Below are 21,682 nucleotides of genomic sequence, written 5' to 3' on the forward strand. Positions count from 1 at the left end.
ATAATTATTTATGTTAAGAATATATAGCTAATAGATACTTCAACTATTATGCAAGCGTTCTGAAACACCACAGCCATTTCGTTTCCACCAGATTTCTACTTCTCTTGAAGAATAACAAAGAAGACCAGTTTCCAGCCAGCGACTTGTGAAGTTTTGAACTCATGAATAGGCTCGAACCTGTTGTAAAGTTAAGCTGTGACTAGAGAAAGACTGATGAAAACATTAATGTTTGCGGTCAACATAGATCGCGCCGGCGGCGCGCCACCGACATCTTACCGGCGGCGCGCTGTTTTTGGCCCCACCGTCGCCGGTCTTCCCTCATCGGAGCGGTGCCGGGGTCTAGGGGTAAGCATAGCATATTTTAAATACGTAACCTAACCTAACCTAGGTACCTTCCCCCCCCCCCTAAACACCAAAAAACAATCGTTTAAATATTGTATACTCAATGAGAAACCACGCTTTGCCATCAATTTATCTAGAAAATACTCGTTTGTCTGGTTTCCTTGTACAGTCTATAGCGCTGGTTTAGTTATAATGCATAAGCACCCTTTAAAGATATGGGCTTAAAAACATGAGAGGACAGATTCAGCAAGATTTCGCTTTTAATGCATAGTCACACTAAAGTTTTGAATGAAATCTTGTAATGAAAGAATCGAGTAAACAGACACCAACTAGTGAGAATCCTAACTCTGCTACTTTTTCTATCTTTAAAGACTTGCCCAGATACCCAGCATATCCAGCACCTCTTAAAACAAATCCTTTTCCAAAACTTAGTGTTGCCCACTTTTGACACTTATATCGCCGATAATAAAGCGAAAGGGTGTAACTGACATTTTTTTATTTTTGCAGACAAGGAAAGACAATAGTTTTAAATCTTTGAGGGGAGACAAATTCATTAAATGATTGGATGGTAAAATTTATATAAAGTGTTGGTCACTTTAATTTTCGGGTAGATTTTAGCAAATATAGCTAAAGGGTATAAAACTAACCACTTGGAACATAATTTAGGCTGTAAATCTATCCCTGGACGTTTTGCCACGGTCAATTCCAATTTTTACACCTGTCTTCACCTCATCCACCATCTTTACTAACAAACACAACCTCTTCACACACGTTTTCTTAATATTAATTTAAAACCTATTTTGGTACCATAAACTTCCAAAACCACCAAAAATTCATTCATTTCACTAGCATTTTATGGGGAATGCTCCAGTCATTTCATTATCTAAGTCCAGGAGAGCTTACCTTCCCATTTGATACCATGTTTGCCCTTACCCTTTGTCGTGTTTCTTAGGACATAGTCCATCCAAATAATGCGTAGAAACAGAGATGGAACAGAAACCTGCCAAGTCCTGATGCCACATCGAACCAACTACTAACCTCACTTTCTACCTTAACCGCAGCAATATTATTCTCGTACATAGCATTAATCACTTTATTGTACTAATCATACAAGGATAGGACCTTCGTTAAAGTTTTCTGTCAGTGTAAAGGTCCTAGAATAGTTAAAAAATATTCATTGACCCCTTACGTTTTTTTTTGTCTAAATAAACTTCAATTTTTCAGGGTAGTAGGAAAAAAAAACAAAGCTATTTTTTCTTTTAGTAAATATGGATGTACAAATGTTTTTTATTTGTTTTAATAATGTTATTCAAGGTAAAAACAACCATATTTAATTGCCCCAGCTTTCGACCTAGGAATTATTTTCTTAAAGTAAGCCTCAGTTTGAGTTTTTTTTCTACATTGACTAAGTTTGACAAATTGGTTCAACAAAGCAGGATATTTTCAACACCGAGTTTATGGATATTATGACTGTACCATGTACAGATGCTTAAACTCATGTCACAGCATGTTTTATGTTATTTCTTGGCTTTGATTTGCCTTTTATTTTTCTGCGTTCATGTTCAACAAGTTTAGCAAGTTATGCAAAGACAGCAATGATTTTTATTGTTATGGAAAGTGTTTGTCCTTTGCATTTGTATGATTTTAAAATGCTGTGTCTTTCCAACCCGTTTGGATGACTAGACATCAATCGAGTCAGCGTCTTCCTCCTTGACGAATCAGATGAGAATAACTCCTAGGAATCCGTTTTGTAGTGGATAACCCCCTTTTCCCTCTATACGTAAACGTGAGTGCATCTTCCCTCTATACGTAGTGCATCTTTTTCCCTCTAAACGTAAATGTGAGTGCATCTTTGATGATAAGTACGCCAACATTCCGACACTGGTGATGCTTGTCCTAGGACCAACAACTAGGTAAATCCGACCCTGTTCGTGTAGATAGGCAGTTCTGTACGATTTTACGTCATAAAAATTGAAAAAATACAGATAATTAAAGCTTATGAGCGAGAGGTTGCCCACTCTCAGCTTTCAGGTCTACATCTTGGAGCTCTACTTGTTCTACCACGAACGACACACTTTTGCCACACCGTTCCTCTTCGCACTAGGTATTTTTGGGCACACGCTGAATTTCTTCAATACCAAGCCTTTTTTGGTGGTACTGAACTATACAGATTGTATGAAAAAAAAATATTGGAAAAATTAATCTTATAGAACCATGTAATGGTGAAATGAACAACAAGAACGGAATTATTTTTCTCTAAAAAAAAACACTTGGAATTCGAAGCATTTTCCTTCTTTATAGAGTACTAGTATTTTGTATGCAAACAGAAATTATTACCAATTCCTCGTTGCACAATCACTTCCTTTTGCTACATATAGCCTAAACCCAAGAGTTAGTCAATCAGCTCAATAAAAAAACAAAAAGAACATAAGAACGAGGTTAGTATTGAAACGAAAGAATATAATAAAAGAAAAGAAAATTGTGAGAAGCAGAAAAGCAGTCTTTATCCTAGAAGGAAGAGCAGATAGTCTCCTGGGGGGCTGTCAGTTAACGGAAAAAAAGGAGAGGGAAACAATTTTCTTTTTAAATCTAGGGGGTGGCCATTCTGTTGCTTTTTTGTTTTTTTTTGTCTTTTTTTTCAATGAAAATACCACAAAGGTATTTCCCAATGAAAATATCTAAAAAAGGCATTTAAAATTTCGGAGAGGGTAATACAACTCTCCAATCAATGCTCCAGGGCGCTTTTAGCCCAAATCTCGCAGTTAAAAGGGTTACTTCACTGAAGTAGCATTTAAACAGTAACGCACCAGAGCTTTGTCTTTGAAATACCTCATGTTTAACCATAGCTATCCAGAGCCTCAAGAATTAGACAGGGCATTGCGGGTTCTGTTCTATTATCTGTAAAACACGCGAGAAGTGAAGATTGGTTAATGCTAATGAAATAAAACAAAATAGGATAGAAATATAATAGTTTAGAAACAAATTTCGGCTATATGTTTGCACATTAGGGGGATGGGGGTAAAGCATAGCATATATTAAATACGTAACAACCCTAGGTATCTTTTTTCCTCCTAAACCCCCCAAAAATAAAGTTTAAATATGTGAGAAACTCCTGAATATTTGTTTATACAGCATCAGATAGCGTCAGATCTTTGCTTTCCTCGAGTGGATGTCTCGCGTGTTTTACAGATAATATAACAGTACCGCATTGCGTTCCTCAAACACAGAAGTAGGTGGAAAACTTATCCAATCATTGTCTTAACATAAGAATGTTTATTGAGTAAATATAAATGGGAAAATTCAACTGAAGCAAGCTTACGCATTTTGTAGTTCTACTAGCCAAGGCCGTATCAAGGGGGGAGGCTTAGGGAGTTTGACCTCCCCCTCCCAAAATGTTTGTCTGACGTGCAGAAACGTAACAAAAATGAATATAATCAAATTTTTGATGCGTTTTTCATTTTTTGTGTCCCCCCCCCCGAAACATCCTGGGTATGTTCTTGCTACTAGCATATGTACAACTATTCAGAATTTACACTTGGATAAATTTAAACTTGAATCGACAGTGGTGAGTGCTCATTAACTATAATATATTTGATTTAATTAATTACAATATATTACAATATTTGACGTTTTTCTTACTATTTTAGCTGACTACTGAGGAAGAAGTCATAGTAATCGATGACCTAGGAGGACCAACACGGCTTAGTTGCGTTGATCGTACATTGCACCTTGATATAAAGAAAGCAGTTAAAGAAGCTAACAGTAATCAACGATATTACTTCAGTCATAGTCAAGGTCGTATCCGCTTGGGTTGAAGTAGCCAGATGGCTATTAATCTTTTCCGCGAATACGGTTTCATTCTAGCTGCAATTGAATACACAGAAACCCTCAGCTAGTAACCTTCTGTTCCATTCTAAGGGTCCCTTGTTTCTTTTTAAAAAGTTTGTCAAAAGGTGGATATAACCAACTTCAAACGGCTCCTACTACAAGAGCTGGTAACATTCTCATTGCTAAAGCCCATTGAAGACCTGACAATTAGTGTTAAGTCCGAAGGAGGTATCACATTGTCTATATTAATCCTAACAATCGTATCATGGATCTGATAAGCTTGCTTTAACCATATTCAAAAGGATGTCCACGCAACAGGTTTGCTCGAAATGCAGCCAATTCATTTAAAGCAGACACAAACAGAATAATTTTAATTTAAACTTGTGATAAAAACTTTATGCTTGCAAGAATACTTGTTGCTTGTTTCCGGCTTGAATACTACAGTCAGTGTTTCCACTTATCTTTTCAAACAATCTGTAGAATCCTGACAATTTTCGGGAGAAAATCGGGAGATGGCTCTCAGGATTCGGGAGAAAATCGAGAGATGGATCTCAGGATATGGTAGAATTTTCAGTTTTTTGTATTGAGTTTTTGGAGGTGTTCGAGCGATTTGAGTATAAAGTACCACATTCTAAATATTTGGAGCGCAGATTTACTGGAGCCAGCTGCAATTCCGGAAAGAAAATTCGGCAATCAACGTTGTCAAACATGACAAAAGGAAGCAGCTAGAAGCTTGAAATCTATTTAATTTTGAAACTAAGTGCAGTTATATTTCATTCAGACTCTAAAGCTGTTAAATTACGACATTTTTCTTCATCGACCCAGACTTTTTCTGGCCCTTTCAGATTCCACACGACAGCCCACTAAATTCAGGACTGGGACAGAAAATCCTGACGAATTACCGACACTAGGCCTTTGACCATTGAGTCTGAGTTAAGTGGATAATTTTTTTTTTACCACCATCCCCAGAGGTATTCACAAATGATAAAGAGAAAAAGCAAAGTCGTACCTCATTAGTATTGATATAACTGAAAAAAAGTATAAGAAATAGCAAAACTTTCAGATACATATAGGGCCTACCACATTACATTCATAATATGTGTCTATCGCATGGGTTTTTAGCTGTGCTGGGATACGCTAATACTCCTTTTAGCCTCTTTCTGAGGGGCTGGTCAACCGTCAGTGTGTCTGCTGTAACTCCGTCTCGTTTCATTTCAAGTTTCGTCTGAATTGTGGACGCCAAAGTTACTGTTACCAAATGATTTCTTCTACCAGTCTTTACTTTTTGAGTAATCTGAACAGTCTTTCTGAAGCTACGTTCGAAAATGGCAAGGAAAACAAGTATTACACAAAGTTTGCTAAGTTTGGTTTCCACGGTGGTCCCTCGCACTCAAAGCCGATTTCCAGTAATCCACGGCTGTCAGAGTAACTGTTTTATCATCATTGGCACTATCGGAATGTTCCCGCCATTCTTCGTCAATCGCACTTTTCGACTTTTTGTACTCGTTTTCATCCTTTCTTCGCAATTTTATGTTTTATAATACACTGACAGGCCCTGGCGGACAATATTCGTCACTTATGTTCTTATGCGGAATATTTTTTCAGGAATTGGACTAACTTGTCAACCAGCAAAAATTGTAAATTGTTTTCAAAACGCCGCAATTTTCGTCCCTGTTTCTTGTGTTGGATCATTTGAACCAAACCCCTTCGGTTCTACAGAGCAACTGCTGACAAATTCTAATTTTTGTCATATTTCTTTAAATTTGTAGTAATTCTGGATCCTTTTGAACCTAATGAATCAGCTGGACCCACATAGTGCTAGTTCCCATTTTCTTGGTGCAAGCAAACAGCTGTGATTAGTTTATGAATTGAAAATAATTAGTTAATTAGAAACCATGAAGGTGTTTAAATGATCAAAAACAGAAAACCAATGCAACCACAGTGGAATGGATAATGAGCAATGTTCATAACTATGCCAATAAATTCAAGTCGCAGTGCCTCAATTGCCTGGGACGTTAGGAATAATCCCTAAAAGACCACAGGCAACGGACAGGTAAAAAAAAAGAAGAAAAGAATGACCAAAACGTAAAATGTTCCGGGGATTAAGTTTTCTGGAGATTTTCGGGAGATTCGGTATCTTCTTTTTTTGTCGGGAGATTGATTAGAAATTCGGTAGATCTCCCGAAAAATCGGGAGAAGTGGAAACACTGACTACAGTGTAGTTGAAGCAGATGAAAAACATATTCCTTTGTACACACTGCTTTAGAAACCGTGACGGTAAGAACTAGAGACAGGAATGATGTGGCGGTACTTGTGTCTTATAGCCACCACACTAAAGGTCTTCATCTACGGTACTTGTGTCTTATAGCCACCACACTCAAGGTCTTCCTCTACGGTACTTGTGTCTTATAGCCACCACACTGAGTTCTGGGAGGGGCAACTGCCCCTCCCAGACTTCTGTTTAACCCCCAACTAAAATTAAAATTTCTTCCAAAATCTTGTCAAAACTAAGATAAACCTGCATTATTCAAGCATCAACCAACTCTGAGTAAAACCAGTTTTTCAGACCATGGGGAGATCTGCGATCTGTCCATTGTTGCCATATTAGCTTATTTCCCGCCAAACTGACGTATTTTGATGGTGACTGGCGGGAAAATATTTAGTCATCCTGCCGCACGTAGATCTTGTCGTATTTTTGACGCGAAATGCTTTATCTGATAGAAATTATTTTGCTTATTTGGATCCTATTACTTTTTGTCATTTAACGAAGCTGTAATATCCAATAGTATCGGTATATTCTTTCCTTTCATAATAATTTTATTACTATCAATTTCGAAAGCCAGACAAAGGAATTTGACATATATCAATATCATTTTCCCCTCATAAGACTATAAAAGCATCATTTCTTGATTTTTAACAAGCTTGTATTGAGTCTAAGTAACACGGTTCTAGGCATTTACCCCTCCCCCCCCTCGGAAAATATCCCCCTGGAAAATACCCCTCCGTGGAAAATAAGGCTTTCCCAATTTGAGAATTTTATTTCAGCTTTTTTTTATTTTCGTAGGGGGAAGGAATTTTGGGACCTGTGTGTTATGCGCCACTCACTCCAGTTTACGCTGCATAAAATTTGAGAACACACCAGTTTGTCCCTTAGTTTCTTCGTTACTTTATAAATAAATTTGGGCTATAGATTTGCACATTAGGGAAGGGGAGGGTAAAGTATAGCGGGTCTGCATGCAAAATGTGTTTGGTACAATTATTTTACATATTATTAGATAGATAGATAGAGAAGTGTATATTAAAGCCAAATATACGGTCATGAACATAGTAAAACAACATAAATGAAAGGTATAAATAAAATAAAATTTGATCAGCGATCATCATTAAACACTTAAATGAAACGCTACATTAACCTAATAATAGTACTTTATACTTGGAAAAACGGTCATTGACATGAAAAAAAAAATTAGCACTTGGAAAAAACACTTAAATGAAAGTTTTTTTTTAATGAATACTTTTTTTTTCTTTTTTTTTTTTTAGTAAACAAAATTTCCAGATACCTCGCTATTTTTCAGCATTTTTTTAGTGGCCGTATCTAGAAAGAATTGTTTTCTGACTTCAAACTGTCCAAATACTTTACCACCACCCCCCCCCCCCCTTATGTGCAAATATATAGCCCAAACTATATATTTCCCATATATTCTGTCACTTGTCTTTGTCTTGTCTCACGCTAAGCCGAAAAAAAACAAACGAAGAAACCGGTTTGTTCTCGAGGTTTACACAGCATAAACTTGAGTGAGTTGCCCATAATACACAAGTACCAAAACTTCTTTCCCCTACGGAAATTAAAAAAATTAAACTCAAATAAAATTCTCAAATTTGGAAAGCCTTCTTTTCCACGGGTTGGGATATTTTCCGGGGGGGGGGGGGGGTATTTACAGGGGTAGTAAAGTATTTGGGAGGTTTGAAGTCAGAAAATAATTCTTTCTAGGTATATAGCCAATAAAAAATTACAGAAGAATAGCCAGGTATCTTGAAATTTTGTTAACTAAAAAGAAAAAAAACCGTATAAAGTAAACGTTTTCTTTCATTTTAGTGTTTCTTCCTAGTGTTAATTTTTTTTGTTTTTTTTTCAATGATCGTTTTCCAAGTATTAAATACTATTATTAGGTTAATGTAGAGTTTCATTTAAGTGTTTTATGATGATCGCTAATCAAAGTTTATGTTATTTGTGCCTTTCATTTATGTTATTTTTGTTATTTATGTTATTTTGCGCTGCAAGTCTTCCGTACTAGACACAGTAGCATTACCTGGAACAGACTTCGACTCCGACCACACTCTCCTGATGTCAAGGTTCAAGCTACGAATGGGAAAGTTCCAAAAAGCAACAAAAATCCCAAGATTCCAGGTGGATCTACTGCGGGATCCCGCAAAAAGCCAGACCTACACTTCCACTCTATCTGAAAAATTCCTAGAGATCCTGGAAAATCATCCTCCCTTGACCACTGCTAATGAGATACAATCCCTGACCGAGCAGGCCACATCAGCAATCATAGAGACAGCGAATGACGTCCTTGGAAGAAAAACTCCAAATTAAAAACCATGGATCACAGATGACATCATTGCGCTATGCGAGGATAAGCGATTTTTTGCAATAAATCCGACCGTCACAGTTGGGATGCTTACAAGCTCCTCAAGAGAAGAGTAGATCGAGAGATCAGAAAGGCACTATGTAAAGCCATGTGAAAAAAATGTGAAGACTGCAAAGTATCGTTCAAGAAGAAAAACAGTGCAGCTGTTTTCAAAGTGATACGCGAGTTAACCCGGAATAAAAGCTGCAAACATCAGTGATCCTGAACAAAGACCGAGATGAGATCTACGATTCAAGTATGAAACTTGAAAGATGGAAAGAACACTTTAACGATAAACTGAATCCCATAGTAGCTGTAGATCCTGAAATACTAACCCGCTTCCCCATACCCGACCACGAACTCAAACCACTACCCCCACTCAAGTCAGAAACCGAGTCGGAAGTCAAGTCGCTCAATCATGGAAAAGCCCCTTGCCCGGATGGAGTCACCGCTGAACTCGGATCGGATTAACGTTAGATCGGATGATGTAACTGATCTGTACCATGCCATTGTGTCTGCGGTGTGGGAAACCGGCCGCGTACCCCGTCAGTGGTGCAAGGCTGCCATTGTACCCATTCACAAAAAGGGGTCAAAGAAAGAGTGCGGAAACTACCGTCCGATCAACCTCACGAGCCATCAGTCACGTGTCCTGACAAAAGTCCTACTCCGACGCATACAAGCAACAACTGCCTTTGCCATTGGAGAATATTAGGCCGGCTTTTGCCCTGGAAGATCGAAAATAGACAGACATTTATCGTTTGGCAACACATGGAACGACAAATTAAATTCAACCAAGAGCTTTACCAACTATTCTTTGATTTCCGTCAGGCATTTCACCTGATCTGGTGCGAAGGACTATGGTATATCCTCCTTCACTACGGTATCCCTTATGAGAGAGTCCAAATAATCAAGAGTCTGTACGACCAGTTCCGAGGCCAAGTAATAACCTTTGATGGGTTGTCAGAAGAGTTTACAACTTCGTCAGGAGTACTCCAGGGTTGTATTTTATCACCACATCTCTTCAACCTCTTTTTAAATGCCGTTCTATCAATGATGCAGTCGGAATATGGCGCAACAATGGGAGGGGTGCTAATAGAGAATCTTGCCTACGCTGATGATACTGATGAGCTAGCCAATTCTAAACAAGAATTGCAGGCACAAGCTGATAATCTCTACGATACCACAAAGCCGTTTGGGATGAAGATCAATGCCTGCAAGACCAAAGTCATGGTAACTATGAGTCGTGAACTAGACAACCCGCCCATTATCACCATAGGCGGGAGACAGATTGAAACGGTTGACCACTTCCTGTACCTTGGTAGCCTACTCTCCTCAGATAATTGCCATAGCTCTGACGTGAAACGTCGACTTGCACTTGCTAGCTCTAGCTTCCGAAGGCTAGCCAACCTCTGGAAAAGTAATCACCTATCCAACAAACTCAAAATGCGCTTATTCAACAGTTTAGTAAGCCCCATAGTTATTTATGGATGTGAAACATGGACTCTGAAAACCGAAGACAAAATAAAACTTCTAGCTTTTGAGGTGAGATGCCTCCGTCGCATTTCTAGAATCAAATACACTGACCGAATCACAAATGTGGAAGTACGTCAAAGGCTCCAGTCCACTGAAACCATACTCAGTAAAATCAAGAAGCAACAACTGCACTGGTTTGGCCACGTCAAGCGAATGGAGCAGAGCCGCCTTCCGAAAATCGCCCTTGAAGGATCCCTCCATGGCCTTCGCCCTCGAGGCAGACCACGAAAACGATGGATGGAGTACTTCCACTTCGAAAACGTCAAGATAGCCCAGTTATCACGTATCGCACCAGATAGAGCAATGTACCGAGCCCTTACGCATGAGCTAGCAAGAGGAGTGGCCCCAAAACGTCCCACGAGGATGGCCGGGATCTAAGTAAGTAAGTATTTATGTTGTTTTACTATGTTCATGACCGTATATTTGGCTTTAATATACACTTCTCTATCTATCTATCTAATATGCAGAATAATTGTATCAAACACATTTTCCATGCAGACCCGCTATACTTTACCCCCCCCCCCTAATATGCAAATCTATAGCCCAAATTTATTTCTAAAGTAACGAAGAAACTAACGAAAAAACTGGCGTGTTCTTGAATTTTACATAGCACAAACTTGACTGAGTGGCTCATGCTACATAAGAAGCGAAATTCCTTCCCCCTCCGGAAATTAAAAAATCAAACTCAAATAAAATTTTCAAATTTGGAAAGCCTTATTTTCCGAGGGGGAATTCAACTACGTTCAACAAAATGGCTATCTTATAATTTTGATTGGATGTGTTTGAGGAAAAGGTGGGCGTGAGAGGGGGGTTAGTTGCCCTTCAATAACTTTCGACTACGGTATTAGAAAGAGCACTAGCCTTTTGAATTTCCAATCGAGGTACGACAACGCTTTCTATAAAAACCTTATATGCCCCCAGGGCATTACGACCCTTGCCCTGCGGGCTGTGGGGGAGTGTCCTCCTCAAAACATAATTTCTATCTGGAAATCAACTACGCTGAACAAAATGACTATCTAAAAATTTTAATTGGATGTGTTTGGGGAAAAAGTGGGCGTGAGAGGGGGGTTAGTTACCCTCAAATCACTTTCGCCTATTAAAAAGGGCACTAGACCTTTGAATTTCCAATCGAATGAGCCCTTTTTCAAGCTTCAACGACAAAGATTTCGATAAAAACTTATATGCCCCCAGGGCATAGCTTATAACCCTTGCCCTGGAGACTGTGGAGGGAGTGTCCTGCTCAAAGGTATAATTTCCTGAACTTTAAACTGCGTGGAACAAAAGAGCTATCTAAAAATTTTGATTGGATGTGTTTGGGGAAATGGTGGGCGTGGAAGGGGTGTTAGTTGCCTTCAAATCACTTTGGACTATTAAAAAGGGCACTAGCCATTTTAATTTCCAATCGAATGAGCCCTTTTTAAAGTTTCTACTACATCGCTTTCTATAAAAACCTTATATGCCCCAAGGGCATAATTTACAACCCTTGCCCTGAGGGCTGTGGGGGGATTGTCATCCTCAAAGACCTAATTTCCAGAACTTTCAACTACGTTCAACAAAATGGCTATCTTAAAATTTTGATTGGATGTGTTTGGGGAAAGGTGGGCGTGAGAGGGGGGTTAGTTACCCTCCAATCACTTTCAACTATTAAAAAGGGCACTAGCCCTTTGAATTTCCAATCGAATGGGCCTTTTTGAAGTTTCTACGACAACGCTTTCTATTAAAATATTATATACCCCCACGGCATAGCTTACAACCCTTGGCCTGAGGGCTGTGGGGGAGTGTCCTCCTCAAAAACATTTTCTATCTGGAAATCAGCTACGCTGAACAAAATGGCTATCTCAAATTTTGATTGGATGTGTTTCGGGAAATGGTGGGCGTGGAAGGGGTGTTAGTTGCCTTCCATTCATTTTCGACTATTAAAAAGGGCACAAGCCACTCCGATTTCCAATTGAATGAGCCCTTTTCGAAGTTTCTACAACAACTTCTTCGATACGAAGTGCCCTGGTCTAAAGGAAAAAATAATAAATAATAGATTGTGCCAACATCGATCTTATATACCCCCAGGGCATAACTTGAAACTCTTGTCCTGAGGGTTGTGGGGGAGTGACCTCAAAAACATATTTTCTATCTAAAAATCAACTACGCTGAACAAAATGGCTATCTCAAAATTTTTATTAAATGTGATTCGGGGAAAGGGAGGCTTGGAAAGGGTGTTAATTGCCTTACGATCACTTTTGAAAATTATAAAGTCCAAAAACTACTTCCATTTTCAATTGAAAGAGTCATTTTTGAAGTTTCTACGACAAGTGTTTCTACACGAAGTTCACTGGTCTAAAGGAAAAAAAAAATAAATAATACATTGTGCCAACATCGTTCTTATATGCCCCCAGGGCATAACTTAAAACCCTTGCCCTGAGGGTTATGGGGGAGTAACCTCCTCAAAAACATACGTTCAATCTTGAAATCAACTACGCTAAACAGAAGGATTCTCTAACAATATGGATGGAATGTGATTGGAATTATGGACGTGGGGGTGGGCTAGTTGCCCTTTAATCACTTTCGGCACTTAAAAAGGGTACTAGCCACTCCAATTTCCAATCGAATGAGCCCTTTTCGAACTTTCTACGACAATTCCTTCGATACGAAGTGCCCTGGTCTAAGACCAAGAAAAAAAATAAATAAATAATACATTGTGCCAACATCGTTCTTTACTTAAGAATGGTCTATGATTAAGACCATGAAAACCGGTTATTGTCTCATGTTCGCGATACAAGATCTTGAGTGTGGTGCCTATAAGACAAAGTACCCTGGTTTCTTTCCTATGAGTCTACGTAGGCCACCCTATTATGTTTTTCGTATAAAGTAGAGCCAAATTTAAATTTATTGTGACCGTTGTGCTCTTTTATTTTCGCCAGTGGTCGGTAACGCTAAATTTGGCAATTTGTTGGAAGATTTCTTATCCAAACTGAACACTATAATAAAAAAAACTTATTTCATAAAAAGTTTCTAAATGTTGGGAGATCAGAGTCACATCCAGTATGCACCTCCCCCCGAATTCTGAGATATAGTGCTAGAAGAGTATGCCTTATTTTTTCAGGTGGGTGTTATTTGGTATCGTGAACCAGTTTTTGACCAGAAGTAAATAACTACAAATTTAAGCAAAGGTAGCTCGAGTGGTTGCCCCCTTAATGAAGCCTAGTGTTCATCCTCGGAGTGCCAGATGTGCCTCAAAGTTCTGTCAGGCCTTACACTGTTCTTAGGAGCATGGCGTAAAGGTTCAAAATTGGGCTTGTTCAGAAGCAGACTAGAATCAGAAGCAGAAAAAAATGCAAATAAATATTTACCTAAAACTAACCCAACTACAGCTAGTAAGCCATGCGTGTGTCGCGGCGCGAGCCGCGACATGCGCAAATTTTTTTAACTGTAGCACTGAAAATTGTTGTGAAACACTCAAGTTTGGGCAATTTTAGCTCTTTAGGAACTGACCGTGTTGGCAGCCATGGTCTTCAAAGGTTCTGGCGTATTTTTCAAAGTCTGGCGTATTTTTTGCTACACGTTCTGGCAACACTGGATCTGTCATCAGTTATCGATCTGTGTTGATAGAAAATAGTGTCTGACCATCAAAGTATAAACACATACTGACCAAGTACTGACAAAACTCTCCAAAAGTGACCCCGCGTACCTCAGCGCCTCTAGAGGGTAAATGTTGTACTACTTAATCGCTCCGAGCCAATAAATTAAATTTAATACAGCTTTTACGCAACAAGTATAATCACCTACGGAACTTGTGATTTACTCGCCAGGTTCGCATAGGTATGGAATCGTCTCCGGAGACGCGGACAAAGGGGTCACTTTTTTTGTGTGGAGAGGATAGGTTTTGTCAGTACTTGTTGTATGTGTTTATACTTTGCTGACCATGGATGTTAAAATGACATTTTGGGATTTGCCGAGGACTGAAGAAGAGGCAATTAGACTTTTCCATGATAAGAGGGTGTTGTTCAAAACAAAACAGTGCGTCAATGGACACAGCATGACTTTATACTCTTTCGATAAAGACCCTTCTTAGTGACATTTCTGCGTTCTGGGGCGATTATTTCTAAGTTGTAGTTTTCATAATTTTTATTTAGTGCAACATGAAAAAAAACTTTTAGTTGTTTGCTATTATAGTTGTATATTTTTGGTATATTTGTTTATATTACGGTATAATATAGGGGTAAATTTTTACCACTTTCAATTGAAATATACTTGTAATTGAATAGAAAATTGTTGTGGTTTAACTGAAATTACTTGAAGCATTATGGAAGCCAGTAGCTTGAAAAATGGCTAGCTTAATTGTTGAATTGACCAATCCAAGTAATCTGTCAATTGCGCATCCCTGTACCACCGGTAATTTAGCTGGAAATCACCAAAAAAAAAATGTATCGACCAGATTCACGTTCGGGAAAAGCGATAAGAAGAAACTACCAGTGAAAGATTTTAGTGAGAAGAAAAACGAAGTTCCGATAAGGAAGATTAGTCTTTTATTCTTATCCACTCTGTCTTACGTTACGATAGGCTAAGAACAAAACGCATATTAAGTGAGGTCTTACTATTCTCTTTTTGCAGTATTTTATTTTTCAAATTTCTTTCGTCCAGCTTAGTGATTGGTGGACGAAATAAGTCGTATCCATTCTTTTAAAACTGGTGCAACTGCCAAAACTTTTTCCGTGAAGGCAAAAAACCTGTCTCTGACATTAAACTATTTTGATTTCAGCATTGATTGCTTAGTTTTCTGACTGTTGAACAGTTCATGATAATCAACTGTAAGTAAAGAACAAATCGGCCCAATTGTAGGCTAACTGGAACTCTAAAAACATGATTTTTGATAACAATTAATACTTCAAAAGAACTGTTTTTTTCAGGAATGATCGTATCCAATGGTCCTAGAAAATCGGGAGAGCGCTCGTTCGAGCCCTAGTGCCCTTTTCAAGTGACAAATAGATTGGAGGGCAACTTGCCCCCCCCCTCCCACGCTCCTTTCTCCCCAAAGACATCCGATCAAAATTTTTAGATAGTCATTTAGTTCAACATAGTCGAAAGGTTCAATAACTTTACCTCTATGGATGACATGACCCCCAGAGCCTTGAGGAAAGGGTTTCAAGTTATGCAATTTGCACACTGTTTGCATATAGTATTTGGTATTGGGAAATGGGGGAATTTTTTGCGGAGGGGATTTTCCACGGGGAGAATTTTCCGTGGGAAAGAAATTTTCCAGGGGAGATTTTTTCAAGGAAAATTTTACACAGAGGGGGAAGGGGATTTCATAGCATGATTTGAAAAATAGTCACAAATTGACTAAAAAACAAGTTCTTTTCAAATATAAAGAGAGGGGCTTTCAATGCATGAGAGGGGCTGCCCTTTCCTCATCCCATACTCTTTACGCTAAAGTTTGACTTTTGGTCCCAATTCTGTAAAGAATGAGGGAGGGTAACCGAGTAATTGTAAAGAGAGAGGGACGAGGAAGGGCAGTCCCTATCATATATGGAACAATTTCTGTTCGTTTTAAGTTTTAATGTTGCTCCTTATTTTCAGTTGAAAAAAAAACAACTTTTTTTTATTAATAGACTACCTTAAGAGCTTACCCGTTTCCATTGAAAATAGGAATTATTTTCTTAGTTAGGACTAAGAGTCGAATATTTAATTTAGCTCTACAAAAGCTGGAAACTAAAAACGTGAGAGCCAAAAGAGTTCACAAAACTTCTCGGAGGGGGGGGGGGGACAAATATTAAAAGATATATATTTGATATAGCAATATTGGATCCGTTACAAATACAACCAAGTTTCAGCTTATGTTTACTTTTGGTCATCTCAGGGAGGATAGAACTGCAACACTTGAAGTAGCACTCGGTTGAAACCTTTAAAAAGCAACTCCTGGAAGTAACTATAATAATGTTCTTCTTTTAATTGAGATATAATATCCGTATTGTCAAGGTTTTATAACTCGTCACTCTAAAGTAGGCCTATTTACTTTTTTTACATGTCTGACTTTGAAATACAGACGCCTCTTTCAATTGTCATTATCAGCGGTGTCAATTCATGAAAATATAAGGGGAGGAGGGGCAAAAAAATCCAAAATCCATTGGTGCCAATTTCGTTTTTTTTTCAATTTTTTCCATGAAAACACAAAAAAATAACACTTAAAAAATACTTTTCCAAAATCTAGGGGGAGACAAAAAAAGATCTAAGGAGAGGGTAAATTCCCCGATACCCTCCACCTCCAATTAAATTAAAGTCAACTTGGAGGAAGTGATGAATAACTTGAGAACCATGGCTAATTAGAGTAAAGCCAAGACAGATAGTCCCTGTGAGAGTCTGCAGGTTAGTGTCAGGCTGCAATTATGCTCTTCGTCAATGTTGCGGAAGGACTGTTGCTTCCAATGTAACGAAAATGGTTAATGGCCTCTTAGCAGGCTGGGGGGAAACGCAGCACAGGACAAGAAAAATGTTGAGAAAGTAAGAAATATTGATAAAATAAATTTCAGATTTACAATGATTTTCTAGCTAATATTGTAACAGAAAATTAGGTTTCAAATGTATTACTATGTTTTTTGCAATTAGTTGATAAATCCGAGCATTATGTTACCGATTAAGGAATGAGTGTATGAAAATGATTACTCCCCCATTAGAAATAATCCCGGAAGCAATATTTCTCAATTTCGTTAAAAGGTTTGTCAACAATACCATCAAAAGAATATTTTATTTCAGCACCTTCAGACCCACAATTTATATTTCAGCCTGTCAACACACAAAATTATAAAAGAGTGTCATACGATCCGTACTTCGCACAAAAAAAAGACAACCGCCAAGACAAACGATACGTCATCCTTATTGCTGGATTTTTTTAAGAATTTTTCCCCGGATCCAGGATTTTTTAGGGGGGGGGGCACAAAATAGGTTGATCCGATAAACTTACGTTATGAACAAATTTAATTAATGCAAACTTTAGTTAATTAAGTAAATTACACTACTTTAGACTACACTAGGGAGGGGCCTCGTCCCCCTGGATTCGCCACTGATTGCTGGCACTACCTGTACTAAAAGAAAAATTATTCATAAAACTGCAAGAAAACTTACCCTGATTCGTGCCTCTAATCTCTCCTTTGCTTCACTGGCTTGATCTGTTGGTGAATTTTGCAACCGAGTTCTTTGTTCTTTGCACCAATCCACATGTCTGTCGAAAGACTTAATCCCAAAACTTCTTTCACAGTGGGGACAAGGGGTAACATCGTCAGGAACAGATTGAAAAACATTCACAGATCTCTTTTTAAAAGTCGGTCCAATCACTAGCGCTGAAAGACCGGGAGCTGCACTTCCTTTCGCAGCTCTTACACTTTGTATTAAATCATTATGTTGTTCTTTCCACTTGGACTGTCTCTTCTTTGCTGGTGTCAACGAGCTATAAGATCGTTTCGTTGGAGCTGAAGGTGAGGTGGGCGATGAAAACTGCAGTTCAGTCCCTTGCAATCTTTGCTTCGATGAATCAAATACAGGCCTTTTCTTCTGAGCATTTTTCTCACACACGGATTGATGTCTAGATAATGAGTCGGGTTTAAAATTTCTTCCACATACAGAACATGGTAAGAGGAAAAAGTATCCCGGCTCTAAGTCTAAAATAAAAAATTGATAAGTGGTTATGTGAAAGACTAAAATTTTATTAAATGAAAAAATTGAAATTTACCAAATGGAGGGGACTAAATCACCTTCCCCAGGGCTTTTCCAAAATAAAGCCAGGAAATATACAAACGTTTTACAGTTCAAAATTTGGTACACAGCTTACGGAGAAACAAATCCTGAAGCTAAGCAAGCTACAGCCTTTTGTGTTGCGGAGCAACACTGCTGATTGTGTTGCTGTCTTATTTCGTAATCAGTGGTCTACAGCTCGGTAAAGACAAGACAATAAAATTTGAAGATTTTTTGGGGTATGGCTGTCATCCAAACGGAGAAAAATATCGTCAGAAGGTGACAAGGTTTCCAATAGTTTTCCAGACATAAAATTGAAAAAATCGTTTCTACCAAATAGTATAAACAAGAAGCAAAATGTAACTGTCCCAACCCTGAGAGTAAACTTCTTTGGGATAATTTAACGTCAGACTCGGATAAAGCACAAAAGTATCTCTTCGAGCCTGGAGATCAAAAATCCTAGGTCTCTTCCATATATCTAGGACAAAAATTTACAAAGGTCAATATAGCAGTTTCGAATTGCATGTTTTAAATGTGGTTTTCAATTTTTATCAAACTGTCTGAAATGTCAAATTCATATAAAGTTGGGATCCATAAGCAGACTGAAACAAGTCCAACTGTGACCTGATTCATAGGTGGGGAAAGAGAGAGGGTTTTCAAGAACCTTCCCACTTGCACATTCACCTAAAGGGGTTGTCACATCTCAACCAAATTTTATACAAATTAAAAAAAAAAAATGTGTTCTTCTTATGGCTCTGGGTGTTCCAACACATTCTGATGTTAGCAACGGAAAGAATAGAGGTTCCTCTGAATTCTTATTATCAGTACTTCCATGTGAAGGGGCTATCAAACCTCAATCAGACATGGTCGGAAACAAGAGTCAGTGTGCTGGTTGTGCCTTTTTGAAGTCCTAGCCCTGCCTGACCGATGGGGGATGTGGGCCACTAAATTCTTAGAACAGTAAAGGAGTTAGTCATAAGGACACTTGCCAGAAGAGCTTGTTGGGTTTTACTGAGACTTGGTGAAACGTAAGAACTAATGTCCTAGTTATGTCCTTTGGGGACTAGGACTTGATCCAACCTTTTTCCGGAAGGAAAGAAGAGGGACCTCAAAATTCTTATCATAAGGAGATCTAGTAGAAGGGGCAATGAGATCTCAGCCAAGCTTTGTCGGAAGCAGAAGTAACTCTTGTGATCATGCAATTACCAGAAAGGGTTATCACATCTTAACGAAACTTGGTGGTTTGTAAGAGCTAATGTCTTACTAGCACTTCTTAGATATTAGTTCCTTCCAATAACCGAAGGGTTTCTCAGATCTCAACCAATCTTAGCCTAAAGTTACAGTTAATGTCTTAGGCATGCCTTTTCATATTCCGGGATCGATTCAACCTCTCCAGAGGAAGAGGCAAAGGGTGCCTAAATTATCGTCATAAGCATTTCTACCGGATGATACGTCCAGTCCAGACCAATCTTTATAGGAAGCAAGACTGAGGCTCATCGCTGTGTCTTTTTTAAGGTATACGTATGATCCAATCTCTGTGGGTGGAGGGAAGGTATCAAAATCTCGTCAACAAAATGTTGCCCAACAGCTAACGCTGTTGCGTCGATTCCCCGTGCTCGATCATATAACTGTTATCAACGGGCTACATTCTAGTCATCCACAACTACAAGAATAGTCTTTCAGATCTTAGTTTAAATTTGGTTTGGGTTACCAGATAATGCTTTTGTTGCGCTCTTCGAGTGTTCCAGTTCAAACTATGGACCCAGTGCCGTGTGTTGCTCCGTAAGTATAACCCATGGATAACCTTTGTTTTAAAACTTCACTGGACCTCAACACTGGAGGTCCAGTTTTTGTATTTTGTTTTAACAATTTGGCTGATCTGTAATATTTCGATATTGCTGAATATGATCGTTAATTTTTGTTCATTTCACGTTCCATTTCTTAATTCTTAGTAAATTTCTGCTCGAGCTAGATAAAAATTTTATATAAGTTAATTTGTGGTTGTTTCGAGTTCTAAATTTACTTTTTCATTTTAGTGCCAAAACTTGCTTTTACTTTCCTTTAATTCAATAAAGGACGGGTGATACTCTAGCCCAGTGGTTCCTAACCGATTTTTGGACATGCCCCACTTAGGAATTCCTAAAATCATGCTGCCTTCCTCGTGATTATTTGAATTATGTTATTAAAAATTTTACTTGTATTCACCTGAAGGAATCTTAAAAAGCCACTAACTTGGTATCTTTTTTTATTGATCCTCTAAGTATATTTTACACTAATGAAAAATACTGTCGTGATACAACACTTTTTATACAATGTTTAAAGTCATTGCAATACTATCATGTGCCTTTTTATCTTTTTAAATCTATATGAATGTGACGCCATTCACATGAAAAACGTTTCTTTTTTTCAAAATTAAGGCTCTAAAGTATAGTCTGCCAAAGGGTGCACGTCCTGCCGATGACCGGTAATATAAAATATTACCAGGTCCCACCGGTAGGTCATGCACCCCACACTGGGAATCAAGGCTCTAGCCATTGAGGAGCCGTCAAACCAATTTTGTTTGTAGTTATTTCTGTTCGTTTTAAGTTTGCATTCATTGTTCAGTGTAATTTATGTTCATTTTAGGCTTGTCTTCATTCAAAATAATTCCCGTTCGTTCAAGGTTTGCTATATAACAAAAATTACTATTAATATACCACCAATATATTAACCTAATACTAATATAATATTAAAATTAATATACTATAATAGAAAAATGAATCAATAACGCTCCTTTTAAGTCTTATTTTCACTCTTTAATTTTCGTGAAAAAAAAAATGTTCAGCCCAGACTGTGTCAAAGAATCACATCACGAAAATGTGTACGTGAAGGTGCTTTTCAGACAGCTGACCTACCCCTCCTTGTATACGAACCCGGGAGCACCTATGAATAAACACTTTGCCAGAAATAATCACATTGATTTATATAAATTCCGTAGCACTGAAATGCAAGGGAGCATATCTAATAGAACAATAACATGACACTTCTTTTAGTTTGAGACAACAAACCAGTCCATGGCTGCAGCGGTAGCTACAACCTAGTATAGAGTCGGCCCATAGTAACAAAAAAGTAAGAAAATCGATTTTGAGGTACTGGCGAGAGAAAATTCCCCAATTGGAAAATAATTCCTATTGCCAGGATTTGGCATAGTAATGTTTTATGTTCAGAAAAGGAGATATCCAAGTATTTTGAAAAGGAATCTGAAACCCTTCGAAAATGAGGTCTGATCGGAAAAGAGTTTATCATTTTTCCTTCTCTTTTAAAATCACTTTCGAACTATTAAGCTAGAAAAATCATTCAGGAAACTAATCTTTCAGAACTTATTCCGGTACTGGTGCATTATACGGACACTTCTAAAAAGTCAAGTTTGGTTAATGCTAATGAAATAAAATAGGATGAATATATAATAGTTTGGAGACAAATTTGGGCTATATATTTGCACACTAGGGGGGAGGGGAGGGGTAAAATATACCATATATTAGCCTAAATACGTAACCAAACCTAACCTAACCTAAGTATTCCCCCCCTAAACCCCAAAAAACAGTTTAAATATCGTAAACGCAATGAAAACTGCACTTTGCATTCAATTT

The 21,682-nt window shown here is 38.2% G+C and overlaps 1 protein-coding gene across 3 annotated transcripts in view; it reads right to left on the bottom strand.

Moving 5' to 3' along the window:
- The window catches only part of LOC148945286 (uncharacterized), a 354,164-nt gene that overhangs the window by 71,175 nt on the left and 261,307 nt on the right, over nt 1–21,682 (bottom strand). For all 3 annotated transcript variants that reach the window (XM_089099445.1, XM_089099447.1, XM_089099446.1), the window contains exon 2: nt 17,448–17,980. In XM_089099445.1, coding sequence (XP_088955571.1) covers nt 17,448–17,980 — 533 coding nt within the window. The remainder of the gene's footprint in view (nt 1–17,447; nt 17,981–21,682) is intronic.

Source organism: Artemia sp. Qi Xiang Cuo, chromosome 13 (assembly GCF_049724085.1).
Source record: "Artemia sp. Qi Xiang Cuo chromosome 13, ASM4972408v1, whole genome shotgun sequence".
Classification (NCBI taxonomy): Eukaryota; Metazoa; Arthropoda; class Branchiopoda; order Anostraca; family Artemiidae; genus Artemia; species Artemia sp. Qi Xiang Cuo.